The sequence below is a fragment of the Oreochromis niloticus genome, linkage group LG3, assembly GCF_001858045.2.
Source record: "Oreochromis niloticus isolate F11D_XX linkage group LG3, O_niloticus_UMD_NMBU, whole genome shotgun sequence".
In the NCBI taxonomy this organism is placed as follows: domain Eukaryota; kingdom Metazoa; phylum Chordata; class Actinopteri; order Cichliformes; family Cichlidae; genus Oreochromis; species Oreochromis niloticus.
Window position 1 is genome coordinate 51,260,038 of NC_031967.2, and position 22,435 is coordinate 51,282,472.

The following is a 22,435-nucleotide window of genomic DNA, read 5'->3' on the forward strand; positions in this document are numbered from 1 at the left end:
CTGAACGACATTCCGATGTCATTGCTGTCTCGTTCACTCTTGGCATACAGCTTGATGTCATCCATCTACAGGAGGTGGCTGACAACTGTTCCATTCCATAGTCGGTATCTGTAACCAGTCTTGTCAATGATCTCACTGAGGGGGTTAAGGCCTATGCAGAACAGCAGTGGGGACAGAGCATCTCCTTGGTAGATCCCGCACTTGATGGTCACTTGTGCTATGGGCTTGAGGTTGGCCTCCAGTGTTGTCCGCCACATCCCCATTGAGTTCCTGATGAAGGCTCTTAGGGTCCTGTTGATCTTATATAGTTCTAGGCATTCCAAGATCCAGGTGTGGGGCATTGAGTCATAGGCCTTCTTGTAATCAATCCAGGCAGTGCACAGGTTGGTCAGCCTAGTCCTGCAGTCTCGGCTGACTGCTCGGTCTGCCAGGAGCTGGTGTTTTGCGCCTCTGGTATTCTTGCCCATCCCTTTCTGTGCCCCACTCATGTATTGACCCATGTGCCTGTTCATCTTAACTGCTATGATGCCTGACAGGAGCTTCCACGTGGTGCTGAGGCAGGTTATTGGTCGGTAGTTGGAGGGGACCGGTCCCTTCTGGGGGTCCTTGAGGATCAGGACTGTCCGGCCTTCGGTTAGCCATTCTGGGTGTCTCTCGTCAACTAGCAGCTGGTTCATTTGTGCTGCCAGGCGCTCGTGGAGTGCAGTCAGCTTCTTCAGCCATCTCTCTGGTGTACCTCTCTTCTATCTCTTCTATCTCTCTGGTGTACCTCCTCAAGCAGCTGGCCAAGGCTGTGAGTCGTTGCTTGGCAGTTTCCAAGGCCTTAGGTATGGACAGCTTCCTGTACTTCTTAGGCACCTTCTTCATCGCACCTTTCTGCAACTCCGATAGTTGGCTGACCTCCCTCCGTGCTACCTTGATCTTAGCCTCTAGCCTCCTTCTCCATGGAGGGTACTGCCCCTTGTGGCTGTTCAACTTGTAGCTAAGCATCGGTGGGCAAGAGAATATATATATATGTATATATATATATATAAACCAATAGTGAGATGACGCTCTGGGATTATAGCCAGAGGCCAACAATAATGGAGGAGGGAGGCAAAATCCCTTCAGATTCAGGATACTTACTTAATCCCTAAGGAAATTATGTGGCATTGGAAACTTGGCAGATGATGAGCAGTAGAGGTGGAGACTCTCAGGCTCAAAAGACATGGGAGGCTTGGACATCTGGGATGGGAAACAGGCTCGGGCTCACCTTCAGGGTGAAAGTCCACAGGACCCACAGGTGTGTGAGGTCAGGCACACAAGGACCCATATGTGTGCAAGTGGCTCAGGTTGTGTGTGGATTCATGGACGTGCAGTCTCCCCAGGATGCGGGAGGCCTCAGATTAAGAAAGCTAATGGTCACAGGAATAATTTCCATCCTATCTCCAATTTACCATTTCTATCAAAAATTCTTGAAAAGATAGTCGCCACACAACTCCACTCATATAGCTAATAATAATCACTTCCCTCCCTCTTTTTAAGTCCAGAGTCAAAACTCACCTGTTCACAATAGCCTATTCCACATAAACTTTTCCATCCTGCTACTTTAATTTATTTTATTTATTTACTCAATGTTTTATCCTTATTATTTTGTAAATTGATATGTTTGTTGTTGTTATTGCTTGTGTACAGTGTCCTTGAGTGTTTTGAAAGGCACTTTCTTAAATAAAATGTATTATTATTATTATAATTATTATTATTATTATTATTATTATTATTATTATTGTTGTTATAAGAGGTGACACTTCAGGAGACTGGATGCTTCCTGGTGCCAGATCAAAGGTTCAGACCTATCCTGGGCTGAAGGGCTATTTATATTAACAACTTCACATTTACTGTAGCACAATGAAGCTCTGGCTTGCTTAATAATATTTCACAGTACCATGTTTCAAATCCATATTATATGTACTTCTGTGAGACGCAAATTTCAAAACTTTGATTATTTGTCCTACCAGGTGACGCTGGTTCATCCCAGTGAGGCAGTCACAGAGCTGCGCAGGGTGAACATAGAAGAACTCGACAGGATCTACTTCAAGAGTCAGTTTCGCTCGAGCTTGCTCACTAGAACAACCACCTGCAACGTATGTTTACGTCCAACCCAGCCTGTGTGCAACTACACTGATTTACGTACAGGTGAGCCATGGTTCTGCTATAAGCCAGCAAATATGAGTTGTGACACCAGGATCAGCAACTACAATGGAGGATATAAAACAAGCCTAACAACCATGGAGAAGCTTTTTCAGAGGTGAGCATTACCTGTGGTGTTAAATTTCTAGAGTTACTGAAATCATATCTAAGCTAATACAAGGGAAAATAAGGGGTACTTTGCAAATGCTTTCAAAACACATGAAATAAATCCCCTCACTTTTTAATATTTGCTAGACTAGAGAGGGAACTGTGTAGCTTGCTACCTGGAAAAATGTTCCATATTTTCTCTATCTGGTCTGAAGCTTAATGATTGGTAGTTTATAGCTCAAGCTATGTTTGCTGCCTACTGAGCCTAAAATTTTCATCGTCAGTAGTGATGTGCCATTGTTACCTAAATATGACAATGATAAAAATTTGAATTTGATTGACTGTATTTAATACATCTCTAGTTTAAAAATCATTTTAATACTTTCCAATTTTTGTGAAAAGATTTTATTGTGTGTACTTTCCTCAGTGGCGTAAACATGAAAGTCTTCCTTCCAGCTTCAGGACCTGCCAGTGTCACTGTTTTTCCAAAACAGAAAGGTAAAAATACAAATCTTACTGCTAACATCTATATCTTAATCTTCATCTCCATATCTTTCCTGGCCACTCTGTGGGGATGGTTTTCGCTCTGTCTCACAGTGCGATGACATCCAGTTTGTACGCCAATGGTCAAACTTTAAATACTTATCTGTATGGGTTAGTTTATGGTACACATCGAGTTTTAAATGTCCGTCATTACTGATGGAAATCTCACAGAAGGCCTCCAAGAAGGCTAACCTGCCACCTTTCTCCTTGGTGAATATGATGTATTGGTCCACCAACTAAATGTGATCAGTGAATTGTGGTAAGTCCTGAGATTTTATTTTCACTGACATACCTGAACCAGGCAGCATAGTGGTGCAATTATTAGCCAGAAGGTAAGAAGATCCTGGGTTCAATTCCAACACATGGTTGGGGCTTTTCTGTCTAGAGTTTACATTTTCTCCCCGTGTTTGCATTGGTTCTTTCCAGGTACTGCAGCTTCCTCTCACAGTCCAAAGACATGCAGTATGTGGGGTTAGGTTAATTGGTCAATCTACAGGGTGGTCCATTTATATGGATACACCGTAATAAAATGGGAATGGTTGGTGATATTAAAGTCCTGTTTGTGGCACATTAGTATATGTGAGGGGGCAAACTCCTCAAGATGGGTGGTGACCATGGTGGCCATTTAGAAGTCGGCCATCTTGGATACAACTTTTGTTTTTTCAATAGGAAGAGGGCCATGTGACACATCAAACCTATTGGTAATGTCACAAGAAAAACAATGGTGTGCTTGGTTTCAACGTAACTTTATTCTTTCATCAGTTATTTACAAGTTTCTGACCACTTATAAAATGTGTTCAATGTGCTGCCCATTGTGTTGGATTGTCAATGCAACCCTCTTCTCCCACTCTTCACACACTGATAGCAACATCGCAGGAGAAATGCCAGCACAGGCATCCAGTATCCGTAGTTTCAGGTGCTGCACATCTCGTATCTTCACACCATAGACAATTGCCTTCAGATGACACCAAAGATAAAAGTCTAAGGGGGTCAGATCGGGAGACCTTGGGGGCCATTCAACTGGCCCACGACGACCAATCCACTTTCCAGGAAACTGTTCATCTAGGACTGCTCGGACCCGGCACCCATAATGTGGTGGTGCACCATCTTGTTGGAAAAACTCAGAGAACGTGCCAGCTTCAGTGCATAAAGAGGGAAACACATCATCGTGTAGCAATTTCAAATATCCAGTGGCCTTGAGGTTTCCACTGATGAAGAATGGACCCACTATCGTTGTACCCCATATACCACACCAAACTATCACTTTTGTTGTTCCAACAGTCTTGGAGGGATCCATCCAATGTGGGTTAGTGTCAGACCAATAGCGGTGGTTTTGTTTGTTAACGTCACCATTCACATAAAAGTTTGCCTCATCACTGAACAAAATCTTCTGCGTGAACTGAGGGTCCTGTTCCAATTTTTGTTTTGCCCATTCTGCAAATTCTGTGCGCCGATCTGGGTCATCCTCGTTGAGATGCTGCAGTAGCTGCAGTTTGTAAGGGTGCCATTTGTGAGTAGCTAATATCTGCCGAAGGGATGTTCGACTAATGCCATTCTCCAGTGACATGCGGCGAGTGCTATGCTGTGGGCTCTTGCTGAATGAAGCTAGGACAGCCACTCATGTTTCTTCATTAGTGACAGTTTTCTTGCGTCCACATTTTGGCAAATCCAACACTGAACCAGTTTCACGAAACTTAGCAAGCAGTTTGCTAACTGTAGCATGGGAGATGGGTGGTCTCATAGGGTGTCTTGCATTGAAATCTGCTGCAATGACCCGGTTACTGCGTTCGCCAGATATCAACACAATTTCGATCTGCTCCTCACGTGTTAACCTCTTCGACATGTCAATGGCTATGAACAAAGAGAAACTTGTAAATAACTCATGAAAGAATAAAGTTACGTTGAAACCAAGCACACCATTGGTTTTTCTTGTGACATTACCAATAAGTTTGACGTGTCACATGGCCCTCTTCCTATTGAAAAAACAAAAGTTGTATCCAAGATGGCCGACTTCTAAATGGCCACCATGGTCACCACCCATCTTGAGGAGTTTGCCCCCTCACATATACTAATGTGCCACAAACAGGACTTTAATATCACCAACCATTCCCATTTTATCACGGTGTATCCATATAAATGGCCCACCCTGTAAATTGCCCATAGATGTGAATCTGGGTGCAAATGGTTGTTCGTCTTTATGTGTTAGTGCTGTGACAGACTGGTGACATGTCCAGGGTGTACCCTGCCTCTCGCCCTAACTGGAATAGGTTCCAGCCCCCCTCCCGGGACCCTGAAAAGGATAAGCAGGAGAGAATGGATGGATACCTGAACCAATGACTTGGTGGTGTTCCAGTGTAGGACAACAGAGCTCTTTTTTTCACTTCTTCCATTTACTAATTGACCACAATGGGTGAAACTGGGGAATCCACGGCACACCCATGTTTCTGCTTGTAGTATTGGCCATTTTGTGAAATAGGTGGGATTCTAAAACAGTTCTAAAAGCAAACACACTTGGTCAGTGCTGAGGGTGGTGCTGTTACTAAGGTGGGTCATCTTGTAATCGCTTATGAACTACTGAACTACGAACTACTTGTTTGGAGCCCCAGCCACTTTCCAGTGCCTCATGGACCAGGTACTGTGTCTGCACACTGCATATGCTGCATTTGTCAGATTAATTGAGTTTTATTGCTACATGCAGGTAAAGGAAAGGCTTTGTTCATTTCTTTTTCATATTAAGTAAAAACACACACAATTGTCTGTTTTACTGCTTACCAGGTCAGTCAGAGGTGAGCAGCAGCAGTGTGGAGTCTGAACCGTCTGGCTATTATTACCAGGGTGTGTGGCGAGCACTAGGTGGCACTACCGTTCATCAGTTCAACACTTCCTCAGCCATCACTCAGTGTCTGAAAGGAAAGGTGGTCCATATGTATGGAGACTCCACAATGAGGCAGTGGTTTGAGTACCTTAATGCAGCACTACCAGGTAGCTGCTCTGCAAACCTTTCTAGCAAACAACAATAATTTATTCACACTATTTTATTTATGTAGCTTAACTTATTTCCTTTGGAATTCTTTTAGATCTAAAGGAGTTTAACCTGCATAGCCACAAATCAATCGGACCTTTAATGGCTCTGGACTATGCAAATAACATCCTTGTGAGGTATCGCACCCACGGTCCTCCTCTACGTACTGTCAGCGTCCCATCCATGGAGCTGCATTATATTGCCAATGAGCTGGACAATGTGGTTGGAGGCAGTAACACTGTAGTAGTTTTTGGCATCTGGGCACACTTTGACAATTTCCCTATTGAGTTCTACATCCGTCGACTGATGTCCATCCGCAGTGCAGTGGTACGGCTACTGTCCAGGGCTCCGGGCACAGTGGTTGTCATTCGGACTGGAAACCCCAAACCTTATACAATTCATGGTGCATTTGTCAACAGCGACTGGTACACTTTTCAGCGGCTAAAGGCACTCAAGGCTATATTCAAAGGATTGAATGTCCATCTGGTGGATGCCTGGGAGATGGTTCTGGCCCACCACCTGCCACACAGCATGCACCCACAACCTCCAATTATCAAGAACATGATTAATGTTCTGTTGTCCTACATATGTTCTCCCAAGGGTGGATAGATGTGTTTCAGTACTCCATGTATTAATATATTCAGTCCTCATCTAATCTATCTACTTCACTCTTCACAGTGCAGTTTATGAAGACTGCTCCGGTTTTCACAGTTCCACTGTGATGTCAACTCTTGGCTTCTCCTTAGACTTCAATTGGGGCTTTTTTTTAATTAGTGCTTTTATATTTACTGAGGGAAAAACAATTCTGTTATCCCTTTCGTATTTTCTGTTTCTTTCAGTATTCATAATATTAAATCAAAATCCATTTCAAAAAGCCAGTTTAACTTTTTAGTTATTACACCAAACATAAAATAGTAACATGAGGGGGTAAAAATGAAAAACAACCAGCAAAGCTGACATGTTCCAGTGTGTTCCTAAGATGGGAAGAACCTAAAATATTATGCTGTCTCTAAATGTGATTTTATATAATTATGTGTTTCCATTGTGCTGGTCAACCAATTACATCACTCGGATTTGGTGCTTCACTGAATGTCCAACCCATTTTTCCTTTTTATATGCCTCGTTGTCAGTGTGAAGAGAGGCCGGTAAGGAAGCGGGCCAAAGTTATTCTCCAAATCTGTGTCACAGCTTATCGATCCCCCCACCAGCCATACATGGTTGCCATTCTCTGTGCCTGGTGCTGCTGCAGGTTTCTTCCTGTTAAAAGAGGGATTTTCTTTCCCACTGTTACCAAATGCTCATTCGTAGGAGCCATTTAATTGTTGAGATTTCTCACTATCTGTTTATTATTGTAGGGTATTTACCTTACAATATAAAGCACCTTGAGGTGACTGATCTTATGATTTGTAACTATTTATCCTCCTTGTTTGATACTAAGTATGCATCTTGTTTAGGCTAAGCAAACAAAACTGCTGGACAACAGGATCAGTGGGAATTTAACAGGCTGTGAACAATCAACATAACTCTATTGTTTTAAGTCCATCCAGCTGGTTATTATGGTTGACTGCCAGCCCTGAATTTGTTTCTTGATTTTGCAAAATTTTGTAATTCTGTGCCTGAGAATGCCTCACACACTTTCTTCTTTTGTTTCCACATTGCAGACTGTTTGGAAACCAAAGGTTTTTTTTTCCTCCCTGTTCACTGAACTTAGCTGGAGTGAACTGGTGATTAATAAAGATTTTTTTTTTTTCTAAGTATACTGAAGTATCTGGGACATGATTTGTTGTTTCTTAAGTGTGAAGTAGTTTTTCCTTTCCTCTTGCATTGTGCTTGCTAATTTGTGTCTGAAAGGTGTTTGGAAAATGTCATGTGACTATGTGGTGCATGAATTATTTGGAGAGGTTGTTCTGAGTTGATTTTTTTTTAAAATCATTTTCACAATATACAGATAGATGCTGATTATTGTTTCGCTAGCTTGCCAATTATGTCCAGAATTGAAGTTAAATAAATAAAACTGCTTGGAAAAAAATATTTTTCTCTTTGTTTTTGTGAGGTACCACACAGGAGCACCATTTTTGGAGTTATACTAACAATAAATGTACCTACTACCCACTCAAGGTAATACTTTGCTAGGCATGTCATGTGTTTAGTCCGTTGTAAAGTACATGTTAAATTATAATAAAATAATACAAAATAAGCATTTAATTAAAATAGAATTAAATGCCATATGTTCTCTTTGACCTTTTTTCCAAAGGGAAAATGCCACCACCACCCTCACCCTTGTTCTCGATCCTACCAGTGACTCCCATTCATAAAAATCTCCAGCTCTGGCTGCTGGAGATACTAGAGCTACAGATGCCAAGAGAATAAATGTCCTCTCACTGTTGGCTATAATAATTCAATACTTTATATATACTTAATAATATATAATAAATATACAAAATGTCCTAGTTGAAAGCACTCGACACTGAAAGCATTTTTTGACTTTTTTCTTTGTTCATGTTAGTCCAAGTAAGTAAATCCTTCTTTGGGACCTTAGGATAGATCATATTAGGATAAATAGTAGGACTGTAAAATTTTAGATTTTAAGAAAAAAATAACTAGATCAGAAAAATAAGCATCTATGAAGTGAAACAGTTGGTGTGACAAACCTGGAAGCAGTTTTATATCAAATGAACAACCTAAAATATTATGTATTTGATGGGTGTACATGCAGAATATTATTATTTTAAATTCATTAAAATTTTATGTGTTCTGAAAACAAGACAAAGAGATTATAATTACCAACCCAGTTTTGAGAAACACTCTCAGCTTATGTATCTTTTATTCATAAGGAGAAACAGGAAACTGGACGACTGCAGAGCCTAGGGCAGCAAACATGCTAGGACCGCCCCTGTTTGCTGCACTCTGCACATTCCTGATTTTGGTCCAGTACAGTTTTTATGCCTTAATTAAGGAAATTAATTTATTTCCACCTGAAATTTAAACTTTAGTCACCATCTTTGCAATTAAATAACTTAACATTTCTGTTCAGGATATTTATAAAATCTACTTATTTTATAGTAATAATTAATAATTATATGATAATATCTACCAGAGGCCTGGGAGCTTGAGGGTCCTGCGCAGTCGCTTAGCTGTTCCTGTTACCTTCACCCTCCACATCCTCTCCAGCTCTTCGCTGAGGCCTTTTTATTTCTCCAGCTTCTTGTGTTCCTTCTTCCTGATGTTGCTGTCGTTCGGAACCGCTCCGTCTATCACTACGGCCGTCTTCTTCTGTCAGTTGTGTAAATACTGAGGAATGGTGACATTCCTCAGTATTTACACAACTCAGAGCCATGGGGGCCATTTCACCAGAGAACTCTGATTATCATCAAAGTCAGACTGAAGACAAATTCAGACTAAAACTAAACCAGAGGAGAATCAAATTGTGGGAACTGAAGTCTTTACCTGATTTGCAAGCAGCTTTATGAATGTTTGTTATGAAGTTCATGCAAGGCAGTGCTATCCTCTGCTCTGAAATGAGTGATTCTGTCTCACTGACTAAGAGTCAGTCAACATTCTTTAGCGTGATCTCTTTTTGCTTGTATGGTGTTCATCACAGCAGAAACAGACGCCCCCTGCTGTCTGTGTGTGTAATTCAACACTCAAGTATTTTTAAAAATCATTATTAAACATATAAATCTCATTTTCTAGCATAGATAAAGTATATCTTGCTTACATTAAAGGGCGGTAAATCAATTCACAGTGCTGTAAAAAGTGTTTAGCCTCCTCCTGGTTTCTGAGTTTGCTGCATATTGTGCAAAGCAGAGTGGGTAAAATTCCTCCACAGTGATGTGAAAGACTCATCAACAGTTATTACTAATGTTTGAATGCCCCTGCCAGTAGTAACATAACCATATACCAGGTTTGGGGGAGGATTACTTCTTCACGTGATCCCAGGAAGGTTAGGATAATTTTTTTCCCCTTAACAAATGAAATCATCATTTCAAAGCTGCATTTTCTATTTACTTGGATTTTACTTGTCAAATACTAACATTTGTTTGAGGATTTCAAACATGCAAGTGTCTCAAATATGGAAAAACTAAGAAATCTGATCTTATGTGCAGTCTCCCTCCCCATTGTGTGCACTTTCAATGTTCATATAATAATAGCTGAATGTGGATTTAAGGCAGTTCACAGATGAACAGTAGAGAGCAGCAAACCTCCAACTCTGCATCCAGTCTGAAGGATGAGGCAGATGGGCTGAAGCAGAAAAACTGCGATTGAACAGTGGAAACTGTGTCCAGTTAGACAAGAGTACAAGTGCTCACAGCACCCTAACGCACGAAGAAGAAGCAGCTCTTCAGATGTTACTGCTACTGCCGACGAAGATGAACATGTCCAGAAGAGCCGTGCTGGGTTTGATTCTCCTTTGTCTGTCACCATCATCATCTTCTGGAGGTGAGGTTTTTCATTAGAATGATGTAAATCAGCTCTTTTGGCTGAATGTCTGATGTCAGGCTCGCAGCCAACAGCGACACATGTATATACAGAGATGCGTATTTCTCCTACTTTGTACTATGTTAGATACTTCGTGTGCTGCACTTAGTGTGTGGATTTTGACAGAGCGTTTTTGTCCTAGTGATAAATATCAACAGGTGGAGGACAGACAGGTGTTAAGTTCACACGTGTGAGTAAATGAAAACCATCTGAAGCATCTATCAGGAATCACCAGGACAAAAATATCTAAACAGCAGAGCCTCAATTTGAATCAAATGCAGAAGAAAAACTCAGAATGCTTTTCAAAATGAAGCGCAATGTTGATCTTTTTCATCAAAACTCATTGATTCAAGATCAATTTTCCTTAATAGGCATTAAAGGGGGAATCCTGAAATATTTTTTTATTTTTTTATCATGAAAATAAAAATATCAAAAGTGATGAGACATGTTTCTGTTGGATCTTGATGATACTCTCAGCTCGGAAGGCTTTTAATTCAAGTGATTTTTCAGATTAAAGTGTTTCAGTTTTGGGATCATTCCATATCAGTTCATTAAATACCTCTCACCCGATCATCCCAGATTTGCTGGAAAAAATTAAGGCAAATATAAACTTCTCAATGTACATTATGCAAACTTTTAGGTTCCTGTTGTAATAATGTTTTTGTTTGAAAAAATTAAATGTTCAATTACATATGAGCAGGTATCAGGGTGTTGTTAGACATTTTGCTGATATGACTCTTTGAAGAGGTTAATTTAAAATTCTATTATCTAAAAAAAACACATTAAGGGACATCACATGTCTGTATGAATGTGAACTGTCAGAGGTGAAGCTCACACAGAAAGATGGATACTGGAAATTCAAAAATTATTGGGTGTCCCATCTTTGACAGCAGATTTCAAAGACTCTCAAAATCACAGTGTAGCAGGTAGGGGATTGAGATTTTATGCACAAATTTCCATATTTAAGGCATAAACTTCTAGTTAAACTGTGCAAATCATTGTTAATGGTTTTACAGATATTAAAGCTTAAAAGTATAAAAGTGCAACTTCAGTGTGATATTCCCCAGGTGTTCACAGAAACTGAAATCATTCTAGTTTAATTTAATATAATATTGTGTACTCTCTTATTGTCTGAAAATTGATTTTTTACATTTTTGTATTTATTTAGACATTTTCTATTAGTGTTATAAGAGTGTTTTTTCTGTAGATTTTTTTTTTTCAGGCAAATTGATGATGGGAGAGGAGAGGCTTTTTCTTTTCTTTTTTTTTTTTAAATTGATGCCTTTGTCTTTGAATTATCTCCATACTTTCAACTACACTCTTTACCTGTTTGTGTCTAAAGCTCACGTGTGATTACACGTATGTTTACTGCAGTCCAGCTCAGGTACAGGTAACTCTAATGGTACCTGTAGATTTGATGTGAAGTGGGTGACTCATCCTATCTGAGACACATCATGTTGGGTCTAAAAGCTTTTGACAGCAGGCTGCTGGAACCAAACATTTCAGAGGTTTTTGCTGCAATGTAACAAAAATTATTGGATGTCCCATCCCATCTGTACAAAAACAACTGAGCGGGAAGTTTCTGTTTGAGGGAGGGAGACATCTTTTCCAGTGTTACATGATCTAGTGGATTCTTACATGTAAAAGGTTTAAATTTATATTTGATTTCTATCTGTGTCTTTGGCAATCGATTCTCTCTAAATGTTTCTCCTCATGTGATTCTCAGTAATTTTATTAATATTTAGCATGCAGTGTATTCTGGTTTGTTTGGTATCATATTAGCTGTAACTCCAGCTTACTGGTCTGTGTTGTATTTTTTCTTTCTTTCAGACTCCACAACCCTCAAAATCTTTCCTGGAGATAATGTCATTCTGCCATGTCACATTCCAAATGATATATCAATTGGAGCTGTGATGTGGACCAGGTCTTACTTGGATTCAAAATATGTATTTTTTTACCAGAGCAATGCATCTGATCCAGACACTCAGACGTCACCTTCTCTGAGTCGCATACATCTGCTGTATACAGACATGTGGAATGGTGAATTGTCTTTGTCTATAGTGGAGGCGACATTTGATGAGATTGGAATGTATGAGTGTCATGTCGCCCAGACAGGAACAAACAACTCTAAGGCGGCCATTTTGAAGACCAAGCCAATCAACACTGTCAATCTGACAATGGGTGAGTTTGTAGACGAAATTAATCTTCTTCCTGGAGTCTGTACTACAAAACAAGTTCAACATAGCCAGATTATCATTTCCTTTATTTGGCTTCACATGAAGGTGGTTATTAAATCAGTAAGTCAACACTGGGTTTATTAATCTAGCTGCTTTAAACAATCAGAAATATTGACATGACCAAATTGATGTCACCAGTAATTCAATTCAAATCAACTTTATTTATATAGTCACAACAACAGTTGCATTGAGGCAATTTATACTGCAAGGTAAAGACCATACAATAATACAAAGACGAGAGAAAATATGATATATGACCCCCTGTGAGCGAGCACTTTGGTGACAGTGGGAAGAAGAATCAAACTCAGGGAAGGGCGGCCACATGCCATGACCAGTTCTGGGTGAGGGCTGTAAGATGCTGCAGAAGAGAGCCAAAGATTAATAATAACTAATAATTAAATGGAGAAAGGTGTTTAAAAACATCTAGCATAAATAAGAGAGGATTTAGGGTCATCTGATCCAAACTGGGAGCTGATTCCACAGAAGATGGGCATGAAGGCTGGCTCCCATTCTACTTTTAAATGCTCTCGGAAGAACAAGTAAGCCTGCAGTGTGAGAGCGAAGTGCTCTGATAGGGTGATATGGTGCTATAAGGTCATTGAGATAAGATGGTCCCTGATTATTTACTCTTACTGCAGCATTTTGAATTAAGTGAAGGCCTTTCAGGGAGTTTTTAGGACATCCTGATAATAATGAAGAACAGCAGTCCAGTCTAGAAGTAATAAATACACGAACTAGTTTTTCAGCATCACTCTGAGACAGGATATTTCTAATGTTAGAGATATTGTGCAAAAGAAGAAGAAGGAAGAAAGCAGTCCTCCATATTTGCTTAATATGTGCGTTGAAGGACATGTCTTGGTCAAAAATGACTCCAAGGTTCCTCACAGTGTTACTGGAGGCCAAGGTAATGCCATCCAGAGTAAGAATCTGGTTAGATACCATATTTCTAAGATTTTTAGGGCCGAGTACAATAACGTCATATCAGAATTTACACAGCCTTTACCACAGCGCTGCAAAGCAACCACAGTTGTGGAAGTCCCCACACACCCCTCACACACACTGTTTACCCTGCTGCCTTCTGGCAAGAGGTATCAGAGGTACCGGGCCCTCATTGCCAGACTGCGAAACAGTTTCTTTCCCCATGTCAGACTCCTGAACACTCAGTGAGTGGACTGACACACACACACACAAACACGTTCATACTGGTCACTACTTCAAGCACTTATCTGCCCAATCTCATACACACACAGTGCTCAGTCTTTTGCACAACCCACTGTCATTGTTGCAGTGTCTGCACTGTCTTGTGACTGTATCAGTCTGTTGTGCCTGGTGTTGCACTGTCTTTGTTTTGTTTTGTTTTTTTGCGATTTTTGCATACAGTGGTCGCTCGTTCATCGAAGGAGTTACGTTCTAAAAATAACCCGTGATAGGTGAAATCTGCATAGTCAGCTTTATTTTATTTATTTTTTTTAACAATTTTATAGATGTTTTAAGGCTGTAAAACCCCTCACTACACACTTTATACACTTTTCTCAGACAGGTTTGAACATTTTCACACTTTTCTCTCTTCTTTAAACACTCTCAAAGTTCAAACCTTGGTAGAAAAATAAGTCCAATATTATAGAGTGAAACCAAAGATCAAACCCTGTTTTCAGATCCAGAACATGGGAATAGAGCAGCTGCCAGAGAATTCAACATTAATGAATCAATGGTACGGAAGTAGAGGAAGCAAGAAGAATGAGTTGAGTAAAGTTTGACTTATCTGACTGTTTTGTTTTGCATAATGCGCCTCACAATATATGGTAACTTCTACCTTCCTTTAGCTTGTCCAGAAGTCCAACTTTTTGTGCGATGATTAGCATCTTCCTCTGCCTTTTGGGTGCTAGCGCATGTACCTTTGACGGTGCAAAAAGTTTCGTCTACATTGTTGTGTTTGTTGGGGAGAAAACTTACAAAAATACTGTACAGCACTAATCACCCTAATAAAGTATTACAGTCAACAGTACTGAACACTGCATTTAGTTCCAGTAGGTCAAGCACAGAGATGAATCCACTGTCAGAGGCCATAAGAACCTTAAACTTTTTTAAACCTTCACTAAAGCTGTTTCTGTACTGTGAGCTCTGAAATCTCTTCAGATGATCAGTTTGTTCTTTTACAACTACTCTTTTAGTAATTTGTAAGATAAAAGGACATGAAGAATGTAGAAATTAATATAACAAAACAGAAATGTTAAGAGTGACATAAGCAACAATGAACCATAATCCAAAAAATGGGAACCAGAGTGACATTTGACCACTCTGGAGCATGTTAGTGTAATTCTGTAATGTAAGTTTCTGTTTGAGGGAGAGAGACATTTTTTCCAGTGTTACTTGATCTAATAGATGGACCTTAGACTGTGAAAGGTTTAAATTTATAGTTGATTTCTATTTGTGTTGTGGGGAATCTAAATTATTCTCCTCATGTGATTCTCAGTAATTTTTAAATATTTAGCATGCAGTGTATTCTGGTTTGTTTGGTATCATATTAGCTCTAAACAGTTCTGTGTTGTTTCCTCTCCGTTTCAGAACCAATGAAAATCTTCGTTGCACCTGGAGAAATTGCCATTCTGCCATGCGAGGTTCCAAATAAGGAATCCATTGGAGCTGTGATGTGGACCAGATGTGACTTGAATCCAGAAAAAGAACTTTTTTACCAGAGCAATGCATCTGATCCAAGCACTCAGCCACCACATTATGCGAACCGTGTACGTCTCATGTATACAGACATGCAAAATGGGAAATTGACATTGTTTCTGTATGGCACAACATTTGCTGATGATGGAACGTACGAGTGTCATGTCACCCAGGTAGGAACAAACAACTCTAAGGCAGCCATTTTGAAGACTACGCCAATCAAAATCATCAAGCTGACAATGGGTGAGTTTGTAGAAGAAATGAATCTTCCTGGAGCCTGTACTACAAAACAAGTTTAACATATCCAGATGATCTTTTCTTCATTTGGTTTCACATGAAGGTGGTTATTAAATCAGTAAGTCAACACTGGGTTTATCAATCTAGCTGCTTTAAACAATCAGAAATACAGCTTCTGTCCACTGTCAGCAGAGTGACTTACAAACAGAGTGAAAACTGTAACATGAGCTGTTAAAAGGGCTGGGTATCGTCACTGATTTTAATTACTGATTAAATTCTGATTCAAAAGTCCTGAATTGATTTGATTCGACACAATTCAATTTAGACTCTGTCAGAACTATTATGCTATTATGCTCATTTCTCAGTGCATACCCATATTTTTATATCTGTATAGAAAAACAAAGCTGACACTTGTGAGACTTCATCAGAGGTGTAACCATCACAGCAGATGCCTTTGTATCAATGTTACTGAGGATAAAACACAGAATAGCAAATTACCTCCTTAAAAATATTCTGCAGTAGAACAAAAACGGAAGAAAACCCAGAATCAACATATGAACATTACCTGATGCTGCTGAAGTGAAGCAGAGGGCATAATTTGTAAAAGATACAGTGGAACCCTGACTTACGAATACCCCTTTTAACGAAAAATTCAAGTTACAAAGGCACTGAACGGCAATATTTCTGCCCGCGTTACGGCAAAATGCCTGTGTAACGAAATCCGCTGGTTCTGATTGGCTGAGCCTACAATGCCTTCCGGATCATGTGACAACCCCTTGAACAACGTATTGTTATTAGCAATTAGCCTATAGCCTATCGTTCAGCATCGCCTCACTCAAAAGGCGTGATGGGTGCTTCGACTTATGAAAATTTTCGACTTACGAAAGACCCTCGGGAACAAATTAATTTCGTAACTCGGGGTTCCACTGTATTAGGCTTTTTTGTCATTAAAAGAAGAAACAAACAAAAAAATAGTGGTGGACAGCACTGTACACAACAGCAGAGTCTTAAGCGAATTGTGTAATAAACAGATTTTTGATGGTAAACTGGTCTCTGAGTACACTGACAGAGAGCACTGTGCAGGAAGTAAAGATGTAAACACAAAGATGTAAACATAAAGTGTTTACATCTTTGTGTTTACAACTTTGTGTGGAACAAAAATCAATCAATATCGCATTATTCAAACTAAAAATGATTTGAATCTGGAAATCGATTTTTAAACCCACCCCCAATTGTTGGCTTCTGTCCTGAGTCTAAAGACTTGCTTGCTTTGTTGACTATTGATTCTAAATTGGCTGTAGGTGTGAATGTGAGAATGAATGTTTTTTTCTGGTTCTGTGTGCCGGCCTGTGATAGGCTGCCTACCTGTGCAAAGTGTACCGGTGCTCAAAAGAAGCCAACATGTAAATGGCAAAAACTGCTGTTCCTCTAGGTGTCACTTGAGGGTGGATATCCTCAGTAAATCTTAGATATGGTTGTGTTGAAATATTCCAGCAGATCAGCAGTTTCTGAAAAACTGAAATAACCCAATTGCTGTTGGTGCCACATTAACAGTCACTCATATCACCTTTCTCCCCCGTGCCCCCTTTCATTCAGTTAACACTAGAAGTCCCAGGCTTTTCTAACCCTCTGTCAGCTAAGTGGAAGCTAACTTGGCTAGTCTTTTAGCATCAATTCATATGTAAATTGGGTCGTTACCTGAGAATTGTGGAGGGGAGTGGGGGTGTGTGAATGATTGCGGATTTCTAACTGCAAACTGCCTCTTTGTTTGTGTGTGGGGAGGGGGAACTGCTAAAAGCTGTGAACTTCATTTTGTGTTCGTCTTGATGCATTCTCAATCATCCAGGAAAATAAATCTCCAAAAGATTTATTGATAAAAACAGTACAAAAAAACCAAAAAATATTTCTACAAAAACAACCATTTGTACACATATTTACAGATAATAATAAAAAGTGAGTGAGTACATTTCAATCACTCACAATCCTGGCACTGCCATGGTATCTGTAGTCTGCATTTACCACATGTGTATCTGTAGCAGTGAACACATCGCACAGTGGCATGATTGTTCTTGCATTTGTGTTTGACCTGACACGTGGCTCTTTTTGCAGGGCTAGGTGTGGAGGGTTGTGTCCGAAGCAACTGTTCTTTTCTTGCCTTCTTCCCAGCCATATGAGAGTTAGCCAACTCTCTTGCAAGCTCCACCAGGAAGTCCACCCGTCTTTCCTGCGTCCCGGTGCATGCTTGATACAGCACATGTGCATTCAGTGCTGCCATGTCAATCATGTTATAGGACCGTGTACTCCCGCACCATCTGGTCCATCACATCCACGCCACACTTTGTGGTGTTGTAAAGGGCGACAGTGTTTAGCTTCCTTTTGGTGGTGTTATCAGTCTGAACCACGCTGTGCATGCTGCTAAGAATATAGACTGTCTTCTTCCATTTGGCTGCATACGCCGTCAGCGTGGCAGCAGAGGTTGAAAACACCTAAGAAATAAGATAAATTGTTATTTCCATAGCACTTTTACACACAATGAAACACATAAACATAGAACCACAAAAGACCTGCAGCCTACCTGAGTGGTGAATTCATTGCGATTTGTGTATCTAGCGGATTGAGGAATTTCCCGGCGAATCTTGCTGACTGTGCCGAGGATGGTGGTTTTCCGTCTAAGAAGTTTTTGCGCAAGTGAAAGTGATGTGAAGAAATTGTCCGTGGTAACATTTCTGCCCTTGTCTAGGAATGGTTCCATCAGCCTCATCACTACATTTTCAGACAGTCTCTCCCCACTGGGACGATTGGGGTCCTTGCCAAGATATGTGAGGACATTGCAAATGTACTTGGATTTTAGGTCGCAGGCCACCCAAAACTTGATCCCAAACTTGACAGGTTTACTTGCAATATACTGCAGGAAACAGCACCGAGTCTTTGATCTTGATCTTGATCAAAGATCTTGATCTTGCGGGGGGTTACTAGGGTTCCATCACTACGTGACTGCTGGTCAGCAAACCTGGGAAACCCACAGATCATTGGAACTATGCCGCGTAACCGCTTCCAAGACATCATGCAACACCTACGCTTTGATGACAGGTCCACCCGCAGTGATCGAGCAAAGACTGATAAGTTCGCTGCAGTTTCCAGTGTGTGGGGATCATTTGTCACCAACTGCATCACGTGCTACAACCCTGGTCTACATATCACCGTTGATGAACAGCTCTTCCCATCAAAGACTCGGTGCTGTTTCCTGCAGTATATTGCAAGTAAACCTGACAGGTTTGGGATCAAGTTTTGGGTGGCCTGCGACCTAAAATCCAAGTACATTTGCAATGTCCTCCTATATCTTGGCAAGGACCCCAATCGTCCCAGTGGGGAGAGACTGTCTGAAAATGTAGTGATGAGGCTGATGGAACCATTCCTAGACAAGGGCAGAAATGTTACCACGGACAATTTCTTCACATCACTTTCACTTGCGCAAAAACTTCTTAGACGGAAAACCACCATCCTCGGCACAGTCAGCAAGATTCGCCGGGAAATTCCTCAATCCGCTAGATACACAAATCGCAATGAATTCACCACTCAGGTAGGCTGCAGGTCTTTTGTGGTTCTATGTTTATGTGTTTCATTGTGTGTAAAAGTGCTATGGAAATAACAATTTATCTTATTTCTTAGGTATTTTCAACCTCTGCTGCCACGCTGACGGCGTATGCGGCCAAACGGAAAAAGACAGTCTATATTCTTAGCAGCATGCACAGCATGGTTCAGACTGATAACACCACCAAAAGGAAGCCAAACACTGTCACCCTTTACAACACCACAAAGTGTGGCGTGGATGTGATGGACCAGATGGTGCGGGAGTACACGGTCCGCAGAGGAACACGGCGCTGGCCAGTTGCCGTGTTCTATAACATGATTGACATGGCAGCACTGAATGCACATGTGCTGTATCAAGCATGCAACGGGACGCAGGAAAGACGGGTGGACTTCCTGGTGGAGTTTGCAAGAGAGTTGGCTAACTCTCATATGGCTGGGAAGAAGGCAAGAAAAGAACAGTTGCTTCGGACACAACCCTCCACACCTAGCCCTGCAAAAAGAGCCACGTGTCAGGTCAAACACAAATGCAAGAACAATCATGCCACTGTGCGATGTGTTCACTGCTACAGATACACATGGTAAATGCAGACTACAGATACCATGGCAGTGCCAGGATTGTGAGTGATTGCTGAAAATGTTGAAATGTACTCACTCACTTTTTATTGTTATTTGTAAATATGTGTACAAATGGTTGTTTTTTTGTACTGTTTTATCAATAAATCTCAGCAACAAAGGAAATACACCCATGTGTGTTGATTTCTCCCTAAGGCAAACTGAAACACAAGTTTCCTTGTGGCTCAGGAAACTAACCACTCCAAGTGGTTCAGCATGGCCCCACCTTATTTACATAACAAAAGCAGCTGTTCACAGGTGATTAAGGATATTAGCTAAAAGCCTACCAGCCATTTGGCTCGACGGTGGGTTTTATAGGTAGAAAAGCCAAATGGCTCTTCTCTGGGACTTCTAGTGTTAAAACTATGAAAATGGGTGACTAGATGTCTGAACTGATGAGCAGCTGAACATCCTGTACCTAATGAAGTCAGTAATAAAGTGAATGTGAATTTCTTACTGATGCTGTTTTCCAGATGACTGACTGATCAGCCTTAGGTCTGCAGTTGAGTTTCACGTGGTGTTGTAACCCAATAAGAAGTGAACCGCTTTCCTAAAGCTGCATCCAAACTGGAATTGATTAAGTCATTGCACATTGATTTGAAGACGACCGGTTACATGCACACATCCCATAATTCCGTTGCCTAGGTAACCTCAAATGTATTTACTTCCAGGTAAAACGTCACTCGGTGGTACACTGCATACTGCATTCTCATTGGTAGTAGCTTCAAGCACTCACCGCTCACACTCACCTGTGTTGAAGGTTACTTTGCCTATACTCATCTGAAGTCATCCAGTGTCATTAACTTTTCATTGATCAGAATCCACTGTGAATGTAGCTCAACACTGAAAACCCAGAGTTGACTCTTTGAGATCCAAAGCTTGCTTTGTAGTACAGGTGTCAGATTGTTGTTGTGAGAAAGGAACATGGGTTTATTTGTCTTTTAATTTAATTTTATGTATTTTTCTGTAAACATGTTGTTGATGAGACTGCATAAAGTAATAATAGAACAGGGTGGGCCATTTATATGGATACACCGTAATAAAATGGGAATGGTTGGTGATATTAAAGTCCTGTTTGTGGCACATTAGTATATGTGAGGGGGCAAACTCCTCAAGATGGGTGGTGACCATGGTGGCCATTTAGAAGTCGGCCATCTTGGATACAACTTTTGTTTTTTCAATAGGAAGAGGGCCATGTGACACGTCACACTTATTGGTAATGTCACAAGAAAAACAGTGGTGTGGTGTGAGGAGTTTACCCCCTCACATATACTAATGTGCCACAAACAGGACTTTAATATCACCAACCTCCAAAAGTTGAATCTGTTCATCTGGACGTAGCGTTTTGTGCGAGAAACATTTCGTCACTCATCCAAGTGACTTCTTCGGTCACTCAGCCAGAGACTGAAGAAGTCACTTGGATGAGTGACGAAATGTTTCTCCCACAAAACGCTACGTCCAGATGAACAGATTCAACTTTTGGAGATTAACTTTCCTGGATGATTGAGAATGCATCAAAAAATATCACCAACGGCCCACCCTGTAGATCATGTCTGACACCTCTCTTCTAATTCTCACCAACAGTACCAGTACCAGAAGGGTTTGAGATTGACCAGAGATTGGAAGCGTGTGATCCATCTACATTTTTTCAGCCACTTGTTTTTGCTATGGGAGCTACTGTTGTCATCATAGGTATTTTGAAATATTGTGTTGGCTGGCATAAGGCAGCTCCATGCATAGCCAACCTGCTTATTAAAGAATAATTTTTTTCTTTAACCTTTTTGAACTTCTTCAGTGTTAGGTTTAGTTATTAATGTATTCCTGTTCATGTAATATTGTTTAAGAGTTTGTTAAAATTAACTGTAATGAGCCCAGGTGGTATGTTGTATGTTTTGTGAGGGTTTTTTTGGTCAAACATTGAGGGTTGGCTGTGATGTAGGATTTAGAATGGTGGCAAAGAAAGACAGTAGGCTGAGCTGAAGGTGAGAGAGTTGGAGATGTTAAGATTTTGACTATGAGTGACCAGAATGGAAAAAAAATAGAAATTAGTACATCAGAGGAACAGGTAAGGCTGAGCAGTTTAGAGACCAAAAAAAAAAAAAAAAGCAAAGTGGAAACTGATAGGTTTGTAGCATAAACCTATTCGCTGGAACGTTCAGGACAATTTGCTACACAGCAAAAACAAGACACAAGTAGGCAAAGTTCTTTGTAGTACTCATGCATGAGGGAGGCCTGCCTGGAGCCAAGTGTCGTTCCACCCACTTGACCTCCGTCAGACTCTCAGCCAGGTTCCCCATAGCACTCTTTTTATTGTGGTTACATGAATATGCATAGGTTCATTAACATATGACATCTTATATAGGTATGCATGTGAACAAAGAATACCCTGTGTGTGTGTGTGTGTGTGTGTGTGTGTGTGTGTGTGTATGGGGTCAAGATGTAACCCCAGGAAGACTCCCCAAAGCTGGTGCCAGGAGTCTAGCGGTACATCTGAACAAAAGGCTCTTAGACTCAAACAGATATACGCGTGTTTGCTATACCATATATCAGCAGGAGAAGATACGACCTCTCCTAGGAGGTGTGTGATCTATGCCAGAACACTCTGAAGAGGAGTGAACGCACTCCCCTCTTCATGCTACACAGAGTTGTTACAGACCTCCTGGGAGACATTCTTTCAATCTACAAATAATTATATACTTCTAAGCATATATGAGTAAATATTTCTAAGCATAAATGACAATAAACAATACAAATCTAACATTTC

The 22,435-nt window shown here is 40.6% G+C and overlaps 2 protein-coding genes across 6 annotated transcripts in view; both read left to right on the plus strand.

Moving 5' to 3' along the window:
• Positions 1–7,841, plus strand: part of LOC100703296 (NXPE family member 3) — a 34,140-nt gene extending 26,299 nt beyond the window's left edge. For all 3 annotated transcript variants that reach the window (XM_019360274.2, XM_019360275.2, XM_019360273.2), the window contains 4 exons: positions 1,998–2,287; positions 2,705–2,775; positions 5,596–5,802; positions 5,898–7,841. In XM_019360274.2, the coding sequence (XP_019215819.1) occupies positions 1,998–2,287; positions 2,705–2,775; positions 5,596–5,802; positions 5,898–6,451 (1,122 nt within the window). In that variant the 3' untranslated portion in view covers positions 6,452–7,841. The remainder of the gene's footprint in view (positions 1–1,997; positions 2,288–2,704; positions 2,776–5,595; positions 5,803–5,897) is intronic.
• A 2,052-nt stretch (positions 7,842–9,893) lies between these two features.
• Positions 9,894–21,786, plus strand: LOC106098949 (uncharacterized). 3 transcript variants are annotated; one of them, XM_025905943.1, is made up of 4 exons: positions 9,894–10,282; positions 12,152–12,502; positions 15,124–15,474; positions 21,256–21,786. In XM_025905943.1, the coding sequence occupies exons 1-4, from the start codon at positions 10,189–10,191 to the stop codon at positions 21,432–21,434; spliced, it is 975 nt and encodes a 324-aa protein (XP_025761728.1). In that variant the 5' UTR covers positions 9,894–10,188; the 3' UTR covers positions 21,435–21,786. The 3 variants fall into 3 exon arrangements, with proteins under 3 accessions (XP_025761728.1, XP_013132602.3, XP_025761729.1); XM_013277148.3 differs by having other exon boundaries at positions 12,283–12,502; XM_025905944.1 differs by lacking the exon at positions 21,256–21,786 and adding an exon at positions 20,145–20,653.
• The last annotated feature ends 649 nt before the right edge of the window (positions 21,787–22,435 follow it).

Coding starts and splice junctions, on each gene's coding strand:
- LOC106098949 (XM_025905943.1), top strand. CDS start 10,189: ATGTTACTGCTACTGCCGACGAAGATGAACATGTCCAGAAGAGCCGTG. Junction 10,283..12,151: donor ACCATCATCATCTTCTGGAG/GTGAGGTTTTTC, acceptor TCTTTCTTTCAG/ACTCCACAACCCTCAAAATC. Junction 12,503..15,123: donor CACTGTCAATCTGACAATGG/GTGAGTTTGTAG, acceptor TCTCCGTTTCAG/AACCAATGAAAATCTTCGTT.